Here is a 22304-nt window from a genome sequence, read left to right as displayed (position 1 = left end):
GTGTGCACCTATTCATCGGAATATCGGAATATCGGATTATCTTCTTATTTCCCGTAAGTAGGTACACCTATCTGACAAGTGTGCTTTCTCCACAGCCTACCTCTTTTCAAAAGTCACCCTTCGCTACTGGTTTGTGTTTTCTACTAATTGACTGGGTGGATTCATAGTTCAAACTTCAACGTAACATTTTTCTGGGCAATAATGACGCCTTTTAAGAGAAGACGTATAGAAAAGGAAATTGACAATACTAACTAGGTTCGCTCTCACTTAAGTTATTTCGTTAATCTGCAAATGTAAAAATTTCAAGACTATAGTAGGTATATAATTATACTATTAATATACTTCATAGCCGTACATCATGGGTTCGATCCTCCAGCTGTGGAAAAAAGGCACCTTGTTTTTTTTAATGTACCTATATTATATCTAGTACAAGGATCTGATAGGTTGGTCAAAAAATAGTTATTAACCATCCCTTAAAAAATGTCTTTTAACAAAACGTCCACTCAATGCAAGCCCATATGCTTCGCTTAAGATGGATAATAGCAATAAACTTATTTACGCTAGCAAAAAAGTCACTAATGACCGTATCTAATGATAGAAAAAAGTACCTAAGTAGGTACATAACCTTATGACCACAATTTTATAAGTAAAAAAATAAGTACCTACCTACCTATGTAATAGGTACTTTCTACAGTGCATTGAAAAGTTTATTATTACCTACCTAAAGTTTGTTTGTATAATTGAATAGGTGCTTCTGAGTTGTAAATTATTTCATAAAATTTGAAATGGTAACTGCTGCATTATTTTATTATGTCAGATTGTTAATTTACAAACTAGCTGGATGTCTAACCAGCCGTTCTATGTAAAAGAGTCGTCGTTATGAACTTGCGATGAAAAATAGCCCTTGTACTCGTAAATAATGGTTACAGGGTAACAACAAAACATTTGAATAAGTACAGTATTTATAGTATTATAATTTTACTCACATTATTTAAAACCTCCAAGTGATATTAGGTTTGAAAATCTACTTATTCGTGGTAGTTTGAAGACGTCTTCATTCAACGATATTATGTACCTACCTTCACATAGTGTGACAGAATTTTGATATTGGAAAAACACTATTTATAAAGTGGATTCGCTCTTTATTTTCAGATGTAATATGTATGATGGATTTAATAATATACGATACATGATTTGATTAAATTAAGACGTGCAATAATGTTCACTATATTAACGAAACACGTGCCGTGTAACTGGTAATAATAGGTATGTTGATAATATTAAATAAATAAAGTTATAAATACGATTATTTAAATACATAAAACCAATGACATTGTTAATGGACAGCGTACTCAATACAGTAGCTAGCAAATAAATTCGCGCATAGCAACATTTGCACATGCATAGGTAGACGTCACACAATTTCCATTATGCGATATCACGCATCGGGAATTTATAGCAATATCACCTTTATTGGAATGGCGTTAGAATACTGTTTCTAGTGTCAATGTACATTTGAGCGAACCCGTTCGAACCGAACCATTCGGCAGACCCGACAAAAAGCATCGGGAATTTATAGCATTATCACCTTTATTGTAATGGCGTTAGAACAGATGCCATTCGGCAGACCCGACAAAAAAGTGAGTGTCATTTTTTTTCCAGATGCTTCGTCCATATTAATGTCATTGCATAAAACACTTATATATAAGTATATGTACCTACTTACATATCTACCTACTTATGAAATGCGTCATTTGGTTGTTGTGTTCAGTTGGGTTCGATTGGATTATTTGATCAATTTTGAAATCTCAGTTGATAAACAATATGAAAATACAAATTTTATGCATTTCTTTTTTATTTAATTGTGTTAGTTATCAATTATTATTAGTGGAAAGACATTGTATTTATTAAAATATAACACACTCATTCCACTGGGACATCGTCAACAGTTGAAGATATTACATTGAAGTGGGCAAAACCACCCCTGATAATTAATAAACTAAGTGGAATAAGTACCTAACTACTACGTATTGTGTAATAAACATTTCCTTGTAGTGGAAATCAACTCATCTTAAATTCATTCTCGCCTAAATTCTATCCCCATTCCGAAAAAGAAATTTCTATGTAGGTGGATTTGATTATAATTTTTTTATAGTAAGTTGTTGAGATTGATACACCTGGGTCTTCTTTAGATAAAGTTTTCGATCATTATTATAGTAGGTATACTCTTAAGCATTATCAAATTAAGTACATATCGTTAATTATTACCATTTTATAGAGCGGGGGCCATTTTTGAAAACTTTTGAACAGGAAATGATCGAATGAACAAATTGCAAAAAATAAGCTCGACGATGAATCTGAATTTGAAGAGAGCGTTGTGTTACTATACTAATCCACAGTGGGTACGCTACCTATAAGGTTTTTTTTATCAAGAAAGTATGTAGTTATGTACTTCTTGAACAGGTAGTAGGTGAGTGAAAATATGGTATAGCGAATGCATCGTACAATTCTACATATATACGGGCTCGGGCAAGTAGCCACGGTTCTAAGATACCCAACTAATTACGCAATTACCCTCCCATGATAAATGAACGAGTAATGCGTCTATTAGGTACTCAGCTACTCGCTTAGAGGAAGAATTACAAGAGGTTTACGATGGCTAAATTATTGTCTTTGTATATTATAGCTATGATTAATATCATACCTATTATAATTCATTCTGTTTACCCTTAATTACTGAGGTTAGGAGACAATCATTTGTCATGTGATGTTATTGTTTCACATATTATTATATTCTTAAATTAACATTGATTTCAGCTGTTAAGAGATATTAATATTGTGAAAATTGAAATCAGTTAAACATAGAATGTAGAAAATTATTTTAAAGTATGAAACCGAATTTGATTTCAATAATTAAATAATTATTGAAATAAAGCTAAGCCGGCTCTCACATCTAAACTCTCTCGTCTACCGCACAGCTATAAATCAAACCTTCTAAGAACGTCGATCCGTGTTGCATATGAAGACCGCGCACATCTACTTAGCGGCAGTCGCACGTAACCCTCTAAACATATAGATATTTGGACGCGGCGATCGGCGAGCCGGCATAGGAATGACCAGTTCGACTCGCATCCCGAGAAGCATGCAACGTGTCGATTGCAACAGTAGATGTTGTTTTCAAACTAAAAACTCGCATTCGACCAATCTGCGGAGCTCAATTTCGCAACGTGTGTTTTGTGAATAACGATTACGTCACATCGACGTATTCGACACGTTGCAAATGAGACGAGTTTTGATATGAGAGCTCAGGCGTGGGCAAACTTTTTGGATGAAGGGCCACACTAGGAATATAAAATGAACGACGGGCCGCAAGTAAAATACTATTTTTTAGACATTCATTATTTATTATCATGAAAAAAGAATTTCAAAATTTCAAATATATGATTCTCTAATAGTCAACAATTTAATGAGCAGAATGAAACTGTTTAACATTTTTTGAATTTCAGGTGTTAGCGATGATGCCCACAGAACGCGTCGGGCGCGCGAAGTCCGCGTATGCAGTGTTTATTCATAACCATAATCACACGTCTCTTCCCGCGCATTACCCTTCACCTATGTTATAAGCGGCCCAAGCAGCACAAAATAAATATTATTACAGCGCCTCTCATAACAAAGCAATAAAAATATTATATTATTTCGGGACTTGTAATTAAAATTTACGATGACATTATTCAACCAGCGATAAACTGAACACGCAATAAAATAAAACAATGACTTCTCTGTAATTAAATAATTGCTTTCCGCCCGTCGATCGACAATGCCTCGCGCAGCGTGTTTTTACTCGCTGTGTTCAATGAATGGACTCCATTGTATTTTCTTTCATTCGTATCGCCGAGAAGCGGTGATTCGCGAAAAAACGATGATTCATGCGGCGCGCGCGTAAAATGCGTCGTCAAATCCAGTGGGCGCTGGCGTATTTGATTACGTTGTATTCTCGTTGATTTACGCGCCACTTGTAGAAATTTTGCGCGAGCGCCGCACTCGCTGCGTCAATGGGCTTTATGCCTTAATTTTGTAGTTGAGATTCTTAAAACTGCTTGTAAATGTTCATCGGTGATGCTTGATCGTAAAGAGTTTTTATTGATATTCATAATTAAAAATATTTGTTCTCATATTGCTCCATTCAGGACGATCCAGCACCGACACTCTCCAGTTGCTTTGGCCGAGTGTTCTTAAATATCCTGTGGCGCAGTCCAGCCATCTCAATTTCGGTCGTCTAGGTGAAGACCCTCGAGGACTGCGTACATAGTCCGTCTTGCTGGTATATCTTCCAGCATTCTATTCACGTGGCCGATCCAGCGCAGTCTCTGCATTTTCATATGCTACGTGATCTTTTCACTCCCATACATTGAACATAATAGCAGTATGATTACTGTCTGAAAATATTTTACTCTTTATTTTACAGTAATTAATACTTATTTCCTCTGTACATAATAAAAAAATTAATTAACTTTACAATGCACATTGGGTACCTACAAAAATTGTACACACTAATAAAGATTATTTATTATAAGTTTAGAAAAAGTTTTAAAGGCAGCTATGTCGTTAACCTAATCTTTCCTACAATTTTGGAAACATTCGAATTGTTTAGTAATAATATTGCTTCTACAACATAATTGAGTATTCTCGACAATCAAAGAAATAATTATTTGTTTATAGCTCACCTTTTGTCAACCATTTTCCGCCATCACCCACTGACTTTTCCGTTTCGATGTGAGATATACCCAGTTAGGTATCTACGACTACCAGTCTGCTATAGCCACCGGCTCGAAATGTGACGGCTCCAATGTTCAATATTTTATACAAAACCCACATGTTTTGTATGAAATGTTATTTTATGTACTCAGGTGATTTCCCGTCAGTGGATCTACATCCTGTTTTTATGAAAAACAACTTATAGACTCATTAAATGCATACTTACGTCTTATTACTTAGGTACCTACTTAATATTATCGGCAAATATATGTGTAAAACTATTTATTGTAGGTGCAGGTAGTACGTAACTCATGTTATTATCGATACATGGGTACATATTTCTATAATTTACCATAGTAGGTACTTTATAGGAAGACACCAACCTACTTATTTTTATTAAAATATTCGTTTTTTTTATAAATATATCTACGTACCTACTGTAAGTAAATTACTTTTTCGGTCAAATGCAATTGTAAATAATATTTTATAGACTACCACAGTGTGGATATATTTTAAAATATTAAATTATATTTTGAGGATATGCCAATTAGTTCCATACACTAGATTCTAGTCACCACATTCAAACACATACATTGATTGAATCAGAAGTTCAAAAAACATGTGTTTTACCTGAACACAATATAATATGCCGTGTCCGGAAATTTGTATGTATGCAGTTCGCCGTATCACACTTCACCGTCAAATCGTCTCTGTTCTGGCAGAACACACTAACTGGAGAATACTAGTTTTGAGTAATTTGACTTTGAAGTTGTTAAAATGTTTGAAATAATGGTCTATCATGTGAGTTTATTAAGTAATCGTAAAAAGGATGACGTTAAAATACAGACTGTTTATTTATTAAGAAGGTTTCCAGACGGTAAAGTTTGAAATAAGGAACATTTTGGTACTAACTCAATATGTATTTTTTTAGAATTAGTGTCTTCTGCCAGAACAGTGACGAAATGTTGTATCGGTAAAATATGGTCGTATACTACGTCGTAGAAGACCGTTCAACCTCTTTGGGTCGTATAGTACTGAGATAAAATTCATGTTTAAATAAAACACGGTTCTTGTCGGTTTACAGACAGGAATCCAGCGGCAAACAAATTTTGTAAGGTTAGCATAGGTTAGGATCTAATAAAATTGGAACATTATTGTCTGCAATGCTCCATGAACAACGCGTATTTTTTATTTATCTCGGTGCCTATATATGTTCATCTTTTTCCGATAAAAAAGCTCATGGCGAACTGTGCATGTTGAAATGTAATACGTACAATTTACATGAAATCGAATACAAGACGAGTGCCAAAGCTTATTCTCAAATGTGGGCAAAAAAATATTAGGTATGTTTATTTCTATTGCACCTTCACAACTTGACAGACTGCGAAATCGGTATATGTATTACTTAGTAAAATGTTTCGATTTTCTATGGAACAAGTGAGATTTGAATCCATATCTATCGCATATGATGATGAATCAGCTATCCAATATTGAATAAAAATAATATATACCTAAATTTATGTATGTTAACTAAACCACAATGTCAAAAATGTAGAGTAGGAGAGTCATTGCATGCCCTATAATAATCAAAATAATTAATTTTTCATAACTTCATATTAATACCTACCTACTACTACATGTTGGTTGATTTGGGTTAATTATAAAATTGTATTTGACTGAAAAGTAGTGAACATACTTTATCTACAGCACCGAGTACCTGCATACAAACTTTTACACCGGTAATTATTATGACATGCAATTAGGTACCTAACTACATATCATTTATTAATTTCCTACATGGATTTTTTTCATCAAAAACACCATTTCATCACGAATGTAGGTTACTTATCTTTGCAATATATGTAGCTAATTATTGCAGTTTCATGTTTTATGTAGAGGTAATGATGTCTTGTGTCTAATTTATATGAGTAATTTTCTGTTTCCCATGAGAGTTAGTAAGTAACCGAAGTACGTTGAGTTAAGAGTACTTCGCTTTTTTTATACGTATTAGGTACCTACTATCGCTTTTACAAAATATGTAACCCTAATTAGTAACATGAGCGTAAAATTTATTAGTGGGTACGCATGTAGTAGGTATACACATATCTGGAAGGAGATTATTGGTAACCCCTGTAATTTCAGTAATCACCATCCTCAGTAATCACCGAAGCAAAGGATATGAAAAGACACACATAACCAGGGAACTCTGAAATAATGGGAACTGAAATACCTGACTGGTGTGGAGTAAGAGGCAACCGATCTCGAGTGCGGAAGAATATGGGATAAACTTAAACACGTATGAAGAATAGGTACGCTTGTACTTCATTTTGACAACTGCTCTCAGCTTATACACTAATGCTCATTCAATATTAGTGTATTTAAAGGTTGCAACACACACTATTACACGTCTATAATGTATGGTTCATTTTCGTAGGACACTCACACATTTAAAACCCTGCGTTAAAATGTAGTGTATTGGGCTATTGGAATTCTATTTATTAATATGTTCTGTGCACATAACTCATAATATCATTGCTTTTCATTTTTTATACTCAGCTTTGATAATGAGTAATTGCCATAGATAAAATAAATATGTCATATTATATTAAAAAAACATTAATTGAGATTCCATTTTACAATAATTATTATTGCAAATAGCTATCAAAAATATTATAAGTAGGCACCCAGGTACCATTACTGTTAAAACTTGTTTTATAGATGTTCTTGAAATAAGTTTTTTAATACTAGGAATTAATAATTTTACTATTATTGGTTACAATTTCTCTTGAATAATATTAATTTTCAAAGCCAAAACAAAGCCACAGAAATCCACCCCCTGAATCTACATTTACTCATAAAATTCAATTCACTTAATCAAAAAATTTGTAACTCCACATCCTGAAAAAAATATTGAAATAATGGTTAACAAAGCGTTCTCGCAAGAAGACATCACAAACCCTTTAACACGATTGTATCATTATAAATATTGTACGCACATTTCAATAGTATCACGTTCTTTCAAATGTTTATTTTATAAAGTCAATGTTACGTTTATTTTTCGTTTAAAAGTTTACCTGTGTCTGGAGAAAACTTAAAAAGCTCTCGATAATTTCACTACTTAAGTGGAAGTTAATCGCTTGCTTGCACAGTTCATAATAAGAACAAAAAAATTAAAGAGTGGAAACTCTTTACGTAATGGTTCTTTAATTTTATGATACGGGGGCTCAAAGTGGGGTTTGCTTAATGTAAAGTAAACTACTTATGGTATAAGTTTAATAATTTTAATTCGTTTCTTAATATACGTAAATATCAGCCATTACAGGTGTGTATAACCTTTATTTAAATATCCACCAGGCATAATATTGCACACTATTATCCTTGGCGAGAATAACTTAGGTACATATTTACTTTAGGTTTTGAAAAAATCGATTCTAGATACTATTTTAGGGGTCTAGGAAGATTCTGCACTGGGACAACTGGGTGCCACGCAATCGAATGAATTTCGAAAATAAATCGACGTTCGTATATAGATGTGTAGATACTTTATTTAATATTATTACTTATCTACATTTCAACTGTTATATTATTATTATTTAATATTTGGTGAAAAATTAAATATGCGCACATAAATAATAATTGAATTGTGCATAATATGTTTTAAGTTCTAACGAGAAGAGACTTTTTTTATTATTATGTAAAGCATTATGTTAAGAGCAAATTACCAAGTAGTAGATAGAAACTGATTAAAAGTCCTCGTCTATTTTCTGTATAAAATTGTAACGAACGTCTAATTACTCTAATTATTTCATTCGAAAGTGAGGCGCCCAATTGTCCTAGCGCCCAGTTGTCCTATTCCCTATTTTAGTTATTGTTTTACAGTTTAAATTGTGTATATTCGATTAATACGCAGTGATTGACAGTTCATTTAGTTTTGTCATAAAATTAACATTTACAAATAAATAAAGCCCGCAAAAAGTTAGATAGTTTATCCTGATTTTATATGAATAAAATGTTAACTAACGTTGAACACGGCGGGCGTTATACCTTGAATAAAAAGTAGGTAAGTAAGTAAAAATATTTTTAATCATCTTGTTCATTAGATTTTTTGACGAAGGGACAGAAAACAAGACTTTAGCTAATTATCGTAGCTAGCGTAGATCAGAATATCACCCGTTTGCTGTTAATTCAAGTGGATAATAAATACAGTATAACTATTACTTATATAAAAACTATGTACAAAAATAAAATAAACCAATATATTATAAGGAGGCAATATATGAGTTGGACATTTCACTCGGATAGGGGATAACCGTTAGGCAAATGCTGTCAAACAGTGGTACTTAAGGCTTTCAGCTGGGGCACGGTCTAAAACGATCGTGACTACGCGACGCGAAGATTGTGCAAACGACGCGTGCAGAACAAAACATAATTTGTCATAAAAATTCAATATGCATCCATTTAATGTTATGTTTGTTGTTCTATTAGTAATAATAATAATAATATATTCAATGACATGTTTTCTTTTTCAAGTAAATGGGTCACGTTTTTTAGTCATCTTTACATGACTTAAGATTTAATTCCCCAGATGCCATCACAAAACAAATTGACGTGTTCACAGCTCGACTTTCGCTCTCCGATTGGCAGCGAGTCTAAAATTTCGTCGCACCTATAGTTGAAAATTATTTGCTGTTTCACTGAAGTATACTCTTAACGGGCACTAAGCGACCACAAGGGCGTCCTAAAGCCCGCTGCTAATATAGTTCAGTGGATGCATATGGTAGTGAAGAATTAGGAACCGAGGAGAGAGAGGAAAGGGAAGTCTTCATCCAGCAGTGGATCGACCCCAGTTGATGATGATAATATAAAACAAAACTAAAACCTAAACATCGCAAACGAAAAAACATATACCTACTTACATTAAAGAAAACAATAATGTCTTGATAAATAAAATAAAATTATAAAAAAACAAATAATCATTAATTTTCGCACTGAATTAAATTTAGCATCACTGAATTTCTGTTCCTAATCGTTATATAGTAAGTAGGTTCATGGTATCTACATAATTCAAAATACTATAGTTCGAGGCAACAACACCTTTCTACGATGAAGGCATTAAAATCACGTTAGGTCATATTGCCCCGACTCTGCAACTCAAATAATTGCTATTAATTAAAAACGAATTGAAAATTGACTGCGAAAATATCTCAATTTGTTAATTCGTCTGATAGGTACAACTAATCTTAACGTTTATTTAATTAAGTTGTACAAAATATTGTATGAATTTTATGTTAGTATTGATTGCATAATATTTGCTATAACAATAATTTGTTAAAATCTGATTAACCGAGGAATGTTGTAAGATATAAAATATTTATTAATAAAAAAAATGTGGAAACATAGTAACATACCTACGTACTATTAAGACGGTTATAAATTGAATACTTATACGTAACTCTGAGAAAAAGGTTTTTTTTGTTTTAAATATTTATGTGAGTAATGGTTATAAAACAAAATATCAACATCAATTATAAAGAAATTATACAAGTGGGTAATGTGGTAATAACATTAAATAAAATCAGGATTCCAGGTAAAATCCACATAGGTCGTAAGAGGTAATAATATATCAGTGATCCTCAAAGTGTTTTTTTTTTTAAATCTTTTTTTATTGACTTATTTAATTACGTTGTTGTTTTTAAATAAATGCGGCTAAAAAGCTATTTGGTACGTGCAGTGGTGTAATACCTATATCATATGAACATACGTACTTTAATAATTAAATTACGCAAAATTAGGACCTACCTACATATTTATTAATTATGATTTTTGCCTGCGGTGCTTCTGTGCCTGATTAATTTACTGGGTGTTCATTTTGACACACATTTAAAATCTGATACACAGATATCCAGAAAAAACATTTTTGCATATACAAACAATATTGAAATAGGATACCTATGTAAATAGTTCATTATTTTAGATATGTAGGTACCTATTTTGTTCGATTTCTTGATAAATCATGTTATTTTAATATGTATATATTAAAAACTGACAAATATTGTGCACCAATTATTCATTGGTACCTATATATTATCTAGTTTGGGCCATTTATGCCAAGTCTACTCAGTATCAGTCATCAAAATATGAAATCTAAAAAATATGCGTGTTTCTCATAAATTGTTTTTTCATAATACATAACAATTAATTTAGATATCACAGAAAAAAACGCTCAACTATCATTCAACAATGTTAAAATCAGTGATGTCCGTGAGAGCAGACAGACCATGCGTTGCAAAGAGACTAAGGCAGTAATTGTGAATATTATAATATAGGTACCTGAATTTTTGATAGTAGATTCCGTGGACGCGAGTCCCTGCCTCATTAATGTGAAATTTTTGAGATTTTAGGTACCTTTTTTATTATACCTAATTCACTAACTTACATATATTCGTACTTTAATACAAATCCATTAAAGCTCATTCAACTAAATAAGTACTTAGATTGTTGATATACTGGTCATGGCCCCCACATCCTAAAGAGGCCCCCAGGTCAGAATCATTGGCGGGCCCCCCTACCTATCGCTAAGGTTAATTACAGTTTGATGTTCTACAGTGGCGTTTTCCAAATGGTTTTCGAGGTCAAATAAAATTCAGTGCAGATTTTTTAACACAATCAAAAATAGCGTCGCACAACCATATATTTTAAAATGTGAATAAATCTGAAGTAAAATAGCGCCGTAGACGACTTTTTTACTAATTATTAGAGCACATTTAAGATGTGTGTTTATCTCATTTATCTGGTCGACCGCCACGCCGGGCCCCCTTTCTGCATGGGCCCCTAGGCTAGAGCCCTGTCAGCCCACCCATTGTGGGGGCCATGATTCTGGTGTAGGTATGTATGTAATATGACTTGTAAAAAAGAGTGTTCACGTGAATAAAGTAAATTGACTAGGGGTTATTATTTAAGTAGGGCTCTATGTCTCCAAACGCGCCACTTAGACGATTCCTTTCTGTATAAATGACGATATCCAATAACTATTTGATACGGCAACACATCTTAATGTTTAAGAGCAGATGACACTGGAATAATACATATTATGTATATAGTATTTTTATGCATGGGCAATGGTTAATAATCATAAAAGTAGAATATTATGCCATATTTTGTTGACGCAAATTAATAATAATACCTACTACCTTACATTATCTCATTCACTGCTGACTAGATAATATTTTTTTATTACCACCTTTAAAATGCACGTTAATTACATCGATCGGCCGCCTGGTCATTACGCGCCAGGTGCGTCTTCAGCGTCCAAAGTATTAAAGCATATTTTTTAATATGAGATAACGCATTTTGAAAATTTTAAGTATTTGTGTTAAAAATGAGTCAACGTTTGACACTTCTTTTTTTTCTATTTTGCTCATGTCCGATCTTAATAGGATCATATGAGCCTCCACATGGCGGAGGTTTGTATTAACAGATTTACGAGAAATGAATGTTAGCCACTTGCTCAACCTATTAGGTCCATACTGTGACTCCTAACACAAATTGAAAAACAATATGCCTATTTGCCTGACCCAGGATTCAAACCTGGGACCCACGACATTATCAGTCGGCGTTTATACCGCTCAGCCATGGGGCCGTCAAACGTTGACAATTCAGTAAAAGTATTTGATTTACGGACTGTTTGGGATAATATAAGATATAAGATTAATAATAAATTGATTAGAGAATGGAATACCAAAATGACACAGTGACTTCTTACAATTAATTGATTTTTAAATTGTAACGTAATTTTAAACTTTTACTGGTAGGCTCTATTATTTTTATATCACAATAACGATTCAACACAATAAAATAATCTATAATCAAATATTATAATAGGTATGGCAACACACTAATATATTTTTTGTCAGGTGTCATGTGCATCAAAAGTTTACGAAGCAGTCAGCAAGATGCATCGTGGCTGATAAACTAACGTACAGACCTAATTTGCCGAGATGCTTAATGTAAAATTAATTGTTTCTATCTCGGGGCATGAAATGTGTTGCAATAATAATTTTGAAAAACACAAGACGGTCATTAGAATAATATATATATTATTACTCACTTTACTAAAAGCAGACAGAATTGTTTAACTTTTTTTTACATGCTTCGCACGGTTAATTTGACGGCGACCTACATTTTTGCTAATTTCTTAACTTTTCACTCGAAAATCATAAACAATCAACACTGTTAGGTACACACATTATTTTACAAATCAGTAAAATTATCTATTTTACCTACTTATATAAGTGGTATAAGTACATTTTTTATGGTAATTGAACATGGAATAAATATGTGAATTCGACAAAAATACCGAGTACCTAAAATACGTTTCTACTTTCATAGCATTTTTTTGGTTTTCAATTTTCACTCTGATGGTGTTATTTATTGTTTCCATAATATATAATGGCATCAGGTTTTTAGGCCGGTGTGCCATTGCATTATACAGTAGGTACGTAAAAAGTACAATTAAGTAGATATCTAATAAAACGGTGAAGAATGAAAGTAGAGTTTGTGCTTGTAGGTAATCAGGGAAAAAACTTACATTAAAAAAACTAAATTATTAACAAATATGACAGTAGGTACAATTAGGGATTGCAATACAGAATGAAAATACTAATACTAGTATTTCGGTATTTTCTATTAAATATCGGTATTCGTGAAATATATGAAAAAGAAAACAGAAGTATCTACCAATCAGTAAATATATATAGTAGGTACCTATATTATAAATCTCTTTCAAAATATTAATATTTTATAGCACGTGCTATTACTGGTCTACAAGGGCGTTGAAGGGTAATGGAAGTAAACCAGACATCGCGTAACCGGACATAAAAATACGGTCATTTTAAACCTTATACGTGAATTAATACATTTTGTTTCCACTTTCAAACCCGAATATTATAGGTATTATCTAATTTTTAAAACAGGAATTTCGGTATGGGATACCGGTTTTGAAATACCGGTATTGCAACCCTAAATACAATGTATATTTTTCATATTTACAGATCCATTTTGATTTCGTCGTAGGTAAATACTAAGTACCTACCTACTAATTAATTAACAACATTTTAGGATTACTTATCTTATATTATTATCTCTTACTGAATCTCTTATTAGTTATACTTAAATCATCCTTTACAAATTCTTTTAGTGAGGAAAATATTGAAATATTTATTAAAACATATTATCTAAGAAAAATTTATTGTTTGATTGGGAATATCTCAGAGTAATGATATAACTATGGCCCCCACATCCTGACGTGGGCCCCCTGGCCAGGATGTTTGGCGCTCCCCCTACCTATCGCAGAGGTTAAGGGGGATATGATGTTCTACAGCAGTTTTTCCCGAATAGTATTCCACGGAACCCCAGATTTCCGCAAGCTAAAATTGAGAGTAGGTATTTCATGTATTTTAGTGATTTTTGTATTTTTAAATAAATTCTTTTGGATTATTGAGTTATCGACACTCATCATCATAATATTATGAAAAACTGATTACGACCCTCTTCTGCTGTCTCCCGGGTGTTTCGAACCTCTAACTCCCCCTCATGGTGCGCCCCTAATAACGAACACTTGGTTAAGATTTTGTTAAAATATTATTAAAAATTAGATCTCTATTCGAGAGGTAAGCTATGGTAACTTCAACTATGCCCTATGGTGTAATTATGTTATTATGACCATGTTTACAATTATTTTTTCGAACTCTGTTCCCATAATAAATATCAGTCAATCATGATTAGACAAATAAAATTGTTAAAATGTATTTTATAGGCATTAAAAATATATATACCTATATATATATATATATATATTTAAAAACTAGGATAATATACAAAACAAAGAATATAAATAGGTACTTTAAATATTTTCACTATTTCTTAGTAAAATTAAGTTAAAGTTAAAAAGTTAGATTTGCTAGATATTTAAAGTTTGAAAATCACTAATTTGTCCGTCATATAAAGTTCGCCCAGACTTACCATAGCTTACCTCTCATATACTGATATTAGGTTACAATTACCGGTTATGTCATTATAATACTATATAGATAGATAAGCAGCCAACTATGCAATGTTAGGCAAATGCCTCGATAATAAAAATCCTAAATACATACGTTTGTAATTAAATCCAATAAAAAGTACTATTACCAACAGAATAAAAACAGCACACTCAGATGGAGTATTGAAAAGATTTTAATTGAATTTAATTACAAGATGCTTGGTAATTATTTAATTATAAGAACATCCAGTAGTCATATTTGAGTTTTCAATTTATTAATTATATAATTATAATATGAGATATAATTAAGTTAATTAAATATTGATTAAATACCTTCTTACATACAGCATATTATATTAGGGGAAAAACAAGAAATATAAAGTATGTACCTATGTACCTACTGTTTTCATATTATTATACGTGCCGAGTTAGGGATTCAGAGCCAACTGATATTTTTGAGAAACTGGGTTTTATTTTTTTGTCTATGGAAGTTACGCAATTATAGTTAATTCGATTAAACATAGATCTTTACCACGGTTATTTCAATTTGTATTTTTATTTACTTAATAATAAATTTGTAATATTCATTCATAATATAATCATTATTTACAGTCATTAAGTACATAATTCACTAATATTAAATTAATAAATCAATCACTATTAAATATTAATCATTTAATTTGTATTGTTTTATGCAATAACTTTGCCTATGTAGTAATTTAACCCACTGATAACCAGACAAGTTGAAATGAAACGTTTTCTCTACTCAATTAAATATGTATTAGTTAATGATCTCCCTGCTCAAGTAATGAAGTAATTTTGGTGTAATTTGAGCATTATCTAATGTTTTGCAACGTGAAAAGGTTTCACTGAGTCTGTTTCATACGCGTATCATTAGATACAGAGTGTTTTAAAACTCATTACATTTTCCTTTAATTGAATTAAAACTCTGTTGTCAAGGCCGGTACTCATACAATATAATTAATAATTAACGCACCTTGAATTAAAAGTGGCTAATATTGTGAGGTATTGATAATAAACAGAGGTGTCGATGATGGATGGATAGGCATAAGTAATAATTATCTATATTTAATAAGCTGTAAATAATATGTGAAATTAATAAGTGGTTGTCTTTTTTTATGGGCAATTTTTATTGTATGATAAACAGCTGAAGAGACGTGCAATATTACATACTATTTTGCATGATTGCGTTAGTTTTTTATTAAATTATACGTGTGTACCTACCATAAAAATGATAATATAATAATTGATTTATTCCAAAATAAATGTTTTCAAGTTTATATTGAATTCGTGTGCCTTATATATTTTATTATAAAGGTAAAAAAATATAGAAAATACTTTAGTAGAATAAATTTTAAACACTCTGTATAAAAAGCGGGGTATTAGGAATCAGTATAATATATTATTATTGCCCACATGCAATTCGACGATTAGCAGACTAACTAACTGACTCTGTATTTTTAGTATTGTGCGAACTGACAGAATGAGTAAATTAATTTAACGTGAACCAAATGGCATTTAAATTAGAGCGGAATTAATTCGGAACGTAGAATTGCCCTTTTGTACAAATGCCGGGCTATAATGGGTTAATGTGAGTAATTTTTGATTTATTTTAATTTTGACTGAACGCATTTTAAAAACGTTTATTTAGCAGTTAAATTTTAAATTGATGTTAAAATGCTTCTGGATTGTGCAGGTAGATAATAGTTAGTGTGATTGGCTGAGACATTTGGTCAATGAAATTATGACTATAGTATCATTGGTTCTAAAATATAATCATTAATATGAATGTTTTAGCATTGCATAGTACCTAAATCACTTAGAAAATCCTCAAAAACATAATTATTAGAATAAAAAATACTTGCTTACATCTTGTTTATATAAACATGGGACCTATATAGGTATATAACATTTTAAAAAATTAACATCAAGTATTGATTTTTTCTACTGGCGTAGCAGGCCATTTTTAATTTCTTAAAAATAATAATTAAACATACTTATATTCTATTGCTAAGAGAATCAAACAACGAAATAGTTAGGTCAGTACAATTTGTACATATAATGTAGTTGTATTTAAATATTAATTTTTAGTTTTTATCTCTTCAATTATTTTTGATCTTATTCAAGTAAATATAATAAATAGTCGGTACCTAAGTAATCTTTTAAATGAATCACATTTTATTTTATTTATGTTAAAATTAATGATATTTGCTATGTCTTGAAACTCAGGAGATCAATAATGGGATCTGAAATACCTAACGGGTAAGGAGTAGCAGGCAACCGATCTCGAGTGCGGAAGAACACGGTATAAACTTAAACACATGTCAAGAATACGTCATACATAGAATACTGACAACTGCTCTCGGTTAATGCATTGACGCTCATTTAATATTGGTGTAGTCCACACAATATTGCAGGTCCATAATGCGTGGTTCATTTTCGTAGGACACTCACATACTCAAAACCCTGCGTTCAAGTGTAATGTATTGAATATAGCCTATCGGAATTCTATTTATTAATCTATTCTATGGTGTAGATACTTACTTACCGGGCTGGATTACGTCCCAATAATTTTATTCAGTGTTTTTGTAATGTGCGTTTAGTTAGATTATTTATCGTTCTAGGCGTTTTAATAGGTGATAAACCTTAACATAATTTTTGTGACTTGATAAACTGCCGCTAAAACGATGGATCAGCGTCAATATTATTCGTTAATTACCCCAATAATTCATAACTCAGCTGTGTCAATAAAATCAGAACCGTTGCAATTTCGTTTGCTGTAAATCTAATCGGAACTTGACAGCGGTTATAAATTTCACTCCAACAGTGATAGAGGACATAAAAGATTGAATCGGGTTACAGGCAACTGTTTTACGACGGGCTGAAGTTACACGCGGCAAATAATGTAACATAGCGATTACATTGTAACAATGTTAGGCTTTAAACGGGCGAAAACGACGGTTGATACGTCAAATATTACACTTTAAGGGCCCAGGTGCCGCATAACAGTCGAATCAGAAGACTTTCTGGTTTATTCGTAAGTTAAGTCTGAAAAAATTGTAGACTATTGGAAAGATGTAAGCATAATATATCATTATCATGACATATAATTGACTATAACAATATAATTGAACATATTATCTACATAATTCGAAAAACCTGAGAAAAATACATAGGAAAAAAAATATTATCGGTTTTAGAGGACAAAAAATATAACATCATATATAACAGTAACTTATATCTTTGATAGCAAAAAAAATGCATTCGAAGATTAACTTAAAAATCCGTTTTGGGCATTTAAAAATACTGAAATTTAAAAAAAAATGTAAAGCTACATACAAAATAAATACTTACCTTCTAATGTACGTAGGTATTGGAAAAAAATAAGTTAAACATACCAGGTGCTTGGTGCTTGAAAAATCAATATTTTTCGAGAATACAAGTTAAAAAATGTAGAAAATATTATCTATCCCTTCTTTACACAATAAAAATCCAGACAATTTCGCTATATTGTTAACGCGGCGCCCAAAATTGGTTTATTACATTTTATTATGTAATATTTTTAAGGGAATCTCCAAGCTTTTTAAGCTTTCACCTACCTATTTAAAACCGTTACCGCATACATAATATATATTAGTAAGATAATAAATATTGTAAGTTAAAATATAATGACAGTATTTGGTATTAAATATGTATTACATTTTATTTAAGTGAGACTTATTTTTTTACAAAGTAGACATAAGTAAACTTTATGACTCTGATACTGATATTCATGAGCATTGTGGTAAAGTCGTCAGATGTTTGATGAGTGATCTCGTTTATCCTTTCAGCCGACCCTCAGCAAATACTCAACTCATTGATTTCTGGACGTTTTCCAGGACCAGACATTCCCGGTTTCCTCCTGCAGCCCTTCAGAAAGCCCAAGAGAATCAGAACGGCCTTCTCGCCCTCGCAACTCCTCAAATTAGAACACGCCTTCGAAAAGAATCACTACGTCGTGGGGGCGGAAAGAAAACAACTAGCGCAATCCTTAAGTTTGACGGAAACACAGGTAAAACATCTTTAATTATTAACCAATATGTTTCATATAATTAAATCTAGGATTTTTTAATGCCATACAGACAATATTCACTGTTAGCAGAAGCATGATTATATATTGATATATTAATAGTAAAGGTACATGAAAAACGTTACAAAATTGTTTACAATGTTTGTCGTCTATTTGGTTAAGTTTAATATGGTTATTGTATTCCATTTAGTGAACTTAATAAGTAATATTATGTTTATAAAGATTTTTAATGTGTGAAATCATTGACATATTAAACTAAAATTTTCGATTTGAGATAATGATTTTTAACTAAACGTTGATAATTTAATAATATGATACTATCTATACCTATCTATTTTCGTTTATAAAACTAAACGGGATACTTCCCTGACATCTAAGAAAACGTAAGTAAATGAGCATCGTAAATATGTAGATATTTATAGTATTAAATGATTAATATAGATACATCCGGCATAGAATCATCCTCTTAATAGCAGCCAAGTTACTCTTACAGTCAGTGTCCGTATTTCACTATGACTGTACCAACCTAATATGGATTTTTTTTAAATACAGAAAACGTTAATAATACAGAAATGCGAAAGTCAGTCGATATGGAGTATAGACTAAGACGTTAGCAGTAGTTTTGGTTTATGACTAAACGTGAGATAAGCCAATAAACATAAAAAATACAGAGCCCCCTGAATTACCTCAAAATACCTAATATTACACAGATTGAATGCACGTTTTGCGTTACACATACTATACCTATACATTATATTAAATAATTACAAGGTAAAAATAACTTTTTATATACAACGTTTTTAAATTTTCTGTTGAGTCATATAAACTTGACTTGACTAGCTTAAACGATCAAAAAAATTGTACTTAATAATTTAATAAATTAATATTTAGTTGCTCGGACCCCAGACCCCTAGCAACCAATAATAGTGGATTAGATTACGGATTTCTTCCGAAATAACTTTTCATACAAAACAGAATTAACTGAAAATGAATTCAATTCTACTTAAAGTTGGCTAAAAGTATTAAAAAAATGCATTGGCATTGTGTTCTGATATATTCTAAAAGTTTCAAATGTCTAGCTAGTCGGGAAGTTAGTTAAAAATCGATTGCAAGATTTGTACCGGACAAAGAACCACCGGATAAATAAGAATACGAGCTAAGAAAAACGTTGTAAAATAGCATAATATTATTCTTTTACATAATATTTATACCATATTTTTCCACCACCAAGAATCGTATTTTCTTACAATTACACCTAGAAGGTAACACGATTTCTTTGTGAAAAACGAATATTGTGCATTTCCATATTGAAAATAAAACATGATAACTGATATTAAAAGACTTACCCACTCCGCAACGAAGACGCGCCTGCATAAAATTTATAAGAACAAAAAATACACTGGAGATAATTGCAGTAATTAAGTGAAACTATTATTAATTGTCATGTCGTTAGCCATGTCTTATTAAAACTAAATAGGTTTTTTTCACTGCAATAAGTAACGGTAGGATAGTTTTAATTTTATGTGTGTTTTTTATATCACTGATGTTAATAATTGATAGTATTAATTATGTTTTTTTCAAACTATCATCTAGTTTGTTTAATTTGAGTATAATCTGCGATATAGCAATTAATTTTTTAAATTAGAAATGAGACCGGTTAATCTTTAATGAAATGATGCAATCATGATATTAACTTTTTGCAATTTCACCGTAACTATTGGCTACATGAATAACTATAAAAATAAAAATAAAATTGACCTACACAACAATTAAACATCGCAAGCAAACGTCATATTTTTATGAATTTTTTTCATTTGGCTTATCAAACACAGTTTCAACATTCAGAAAAAAACATAATAATATAATAAGTAAAGGGACAAATTTACATATTTAACATTTGCATTCATTAACAGAGAAGATTAGATCGACTATTTATTTAAACACATTACTCGAAATATAAGATTTTACGAATCGGAGCGCTCAAAGATTTTCCTCCACTACAAAATTACCATTGTCATTTTAATATCGAATAATAAAAACGTAGTTATGTAGGTTAGTATAAAAAATATTGAAGTGTATTCTCCATTGATCACAAATTCTTCTTCTATATTCGTTGTCTATGAAACACGTCTACACGCCCGCTCCTGAAAACCTATGTCATATTTTTATTGCACCTGGCTTCCACATTCTGTATATAGACCTACAAATGACATATATACACGTAAAATGAAATGTAAAAACTTTTAATTAAGTAAATGATAAACTAATTTAATTTAAAGAAATTAAACAATACAATTCTGTCTTTGGATTAGAACTAAGAAGGAGCAGTAAAAACAAAATTGTGTAACAGCTATTTAATTACTTATCTTCGTATAATGTTAAAAAGCGATTATTCCAAAAGCAACCCTTAATCCATCATCATCATAGCATTATTATTAGGAGAAGTGGTTCAATTTACGACAGGGTGTAACAACTTAACTGAACGAAACTTGCTCGAGCCACTTTCCTAAAGCTATCGCATTACTCCGTAATTAATTCAATAGTCACCCAAACCAAATGGCGTTTTCCTCTGCACTATATACAATGGTTCTCAAAATATTATTGTACGTTTCTATTTTATTTCCAAATATACAGTAAAAATTCGTGACATCTATTTGCGCAATAGATAGAATATTGCAAACACCATTGCTCTGGATTCAGATTATTGGTTTTCAGGCGCACACATAACCCCATCCCCCACCAGCAACGGAAAAACATACAAAATATTTAGGTAAATGGTACCTATATCAATCAGTTTTCTTCTTCTTCGTAAGGGCCTCGTAAGAATGCACCTAGAAAGTGTGATAATTGGGATAGTAGGCGGAGTAAATGTGGTAGTCAGTCCGCCGAGTTAAAAATCAATAAAAAATATTTTAGATAATTTTCAAAATACCCTCCATAGAATACAATAGGTAGGTATTATGTAACATTCACTCAACCGGTAGAATTTGAACTCGGACCTTATATAAAGGCGACGCTTCCAATATAACCTCAGCGGAACACATACGTCTAACGGAATTCGAAATTCAAATTTCAAAAATAAACTTTAAAAGAATCGTCTCTTTTGTATGTTGTTGTGTTTAAGTCGTCGCCTTCGTCGTTCATGTTTTCTTCATAATATGTGTATAATAATATGGACTCCCACTCCACGCAACGCCTCCAATAATCTTAACTCTGAGTATATGGTTACCTAGGTATCTAGTACCTACTTCATAATATTTTACTGTATTTTGTATTAATTTTTGGTCAATAATTGTTGTTTTAGAGTCACTGCTCCGAATCCAACCAGCTATGGCCATGCATCATATTCGTTGACGGGTTTTAATTTTCTGGGTGTGTATAATGTCAGCAGGGTTGTTAACAGTTAGCACCCCCCTCTAG

General features: G+C 31.6%; 1 protein-coding gene across 1 annotated transcript in view; it reads left to right on the top strand.

Annotated features, from left to right (window-relative positions):
- Positions 1-22304, top strand: part of LOC147067334 (homeotic protein empty spiracles-like) — a 60155-nt gene that overhangs the window by 16209 nt on the left and 21642 nt on the right. Inside the window, exon 2 of the mRNA XM_085954104.1 lies at positions 18694-18866. Coding sequence (XP_085810230.1) covers positions 18694-18866 — 173 coding nt within the window. The remainder of the gene's footprint in view (positions 1-18693; positions 18867-22304) is intronic.

Source organism: Rhyacophila brunnea, unplaced genomic scaffold (assembly GCF_057557595.1).
Source record: "Rhyacophila brunnea isolate RB1 unplaced genomic scaffold, BYU_Rbru_1.0 scaffold_4, whole genome shotgun sequence".
NCBI lineage: Eukaryota > Metazoa > Arthropoda > Insecta > Trichoptera > Rhyacophilidae > Rhyacophila > Rhyacophila brunnea.
The sequence above is the reverse complement of the archived record's forward strand: the minus strand, read 5'-3'. Positions and strand labels throughout refer to the sequence as shown.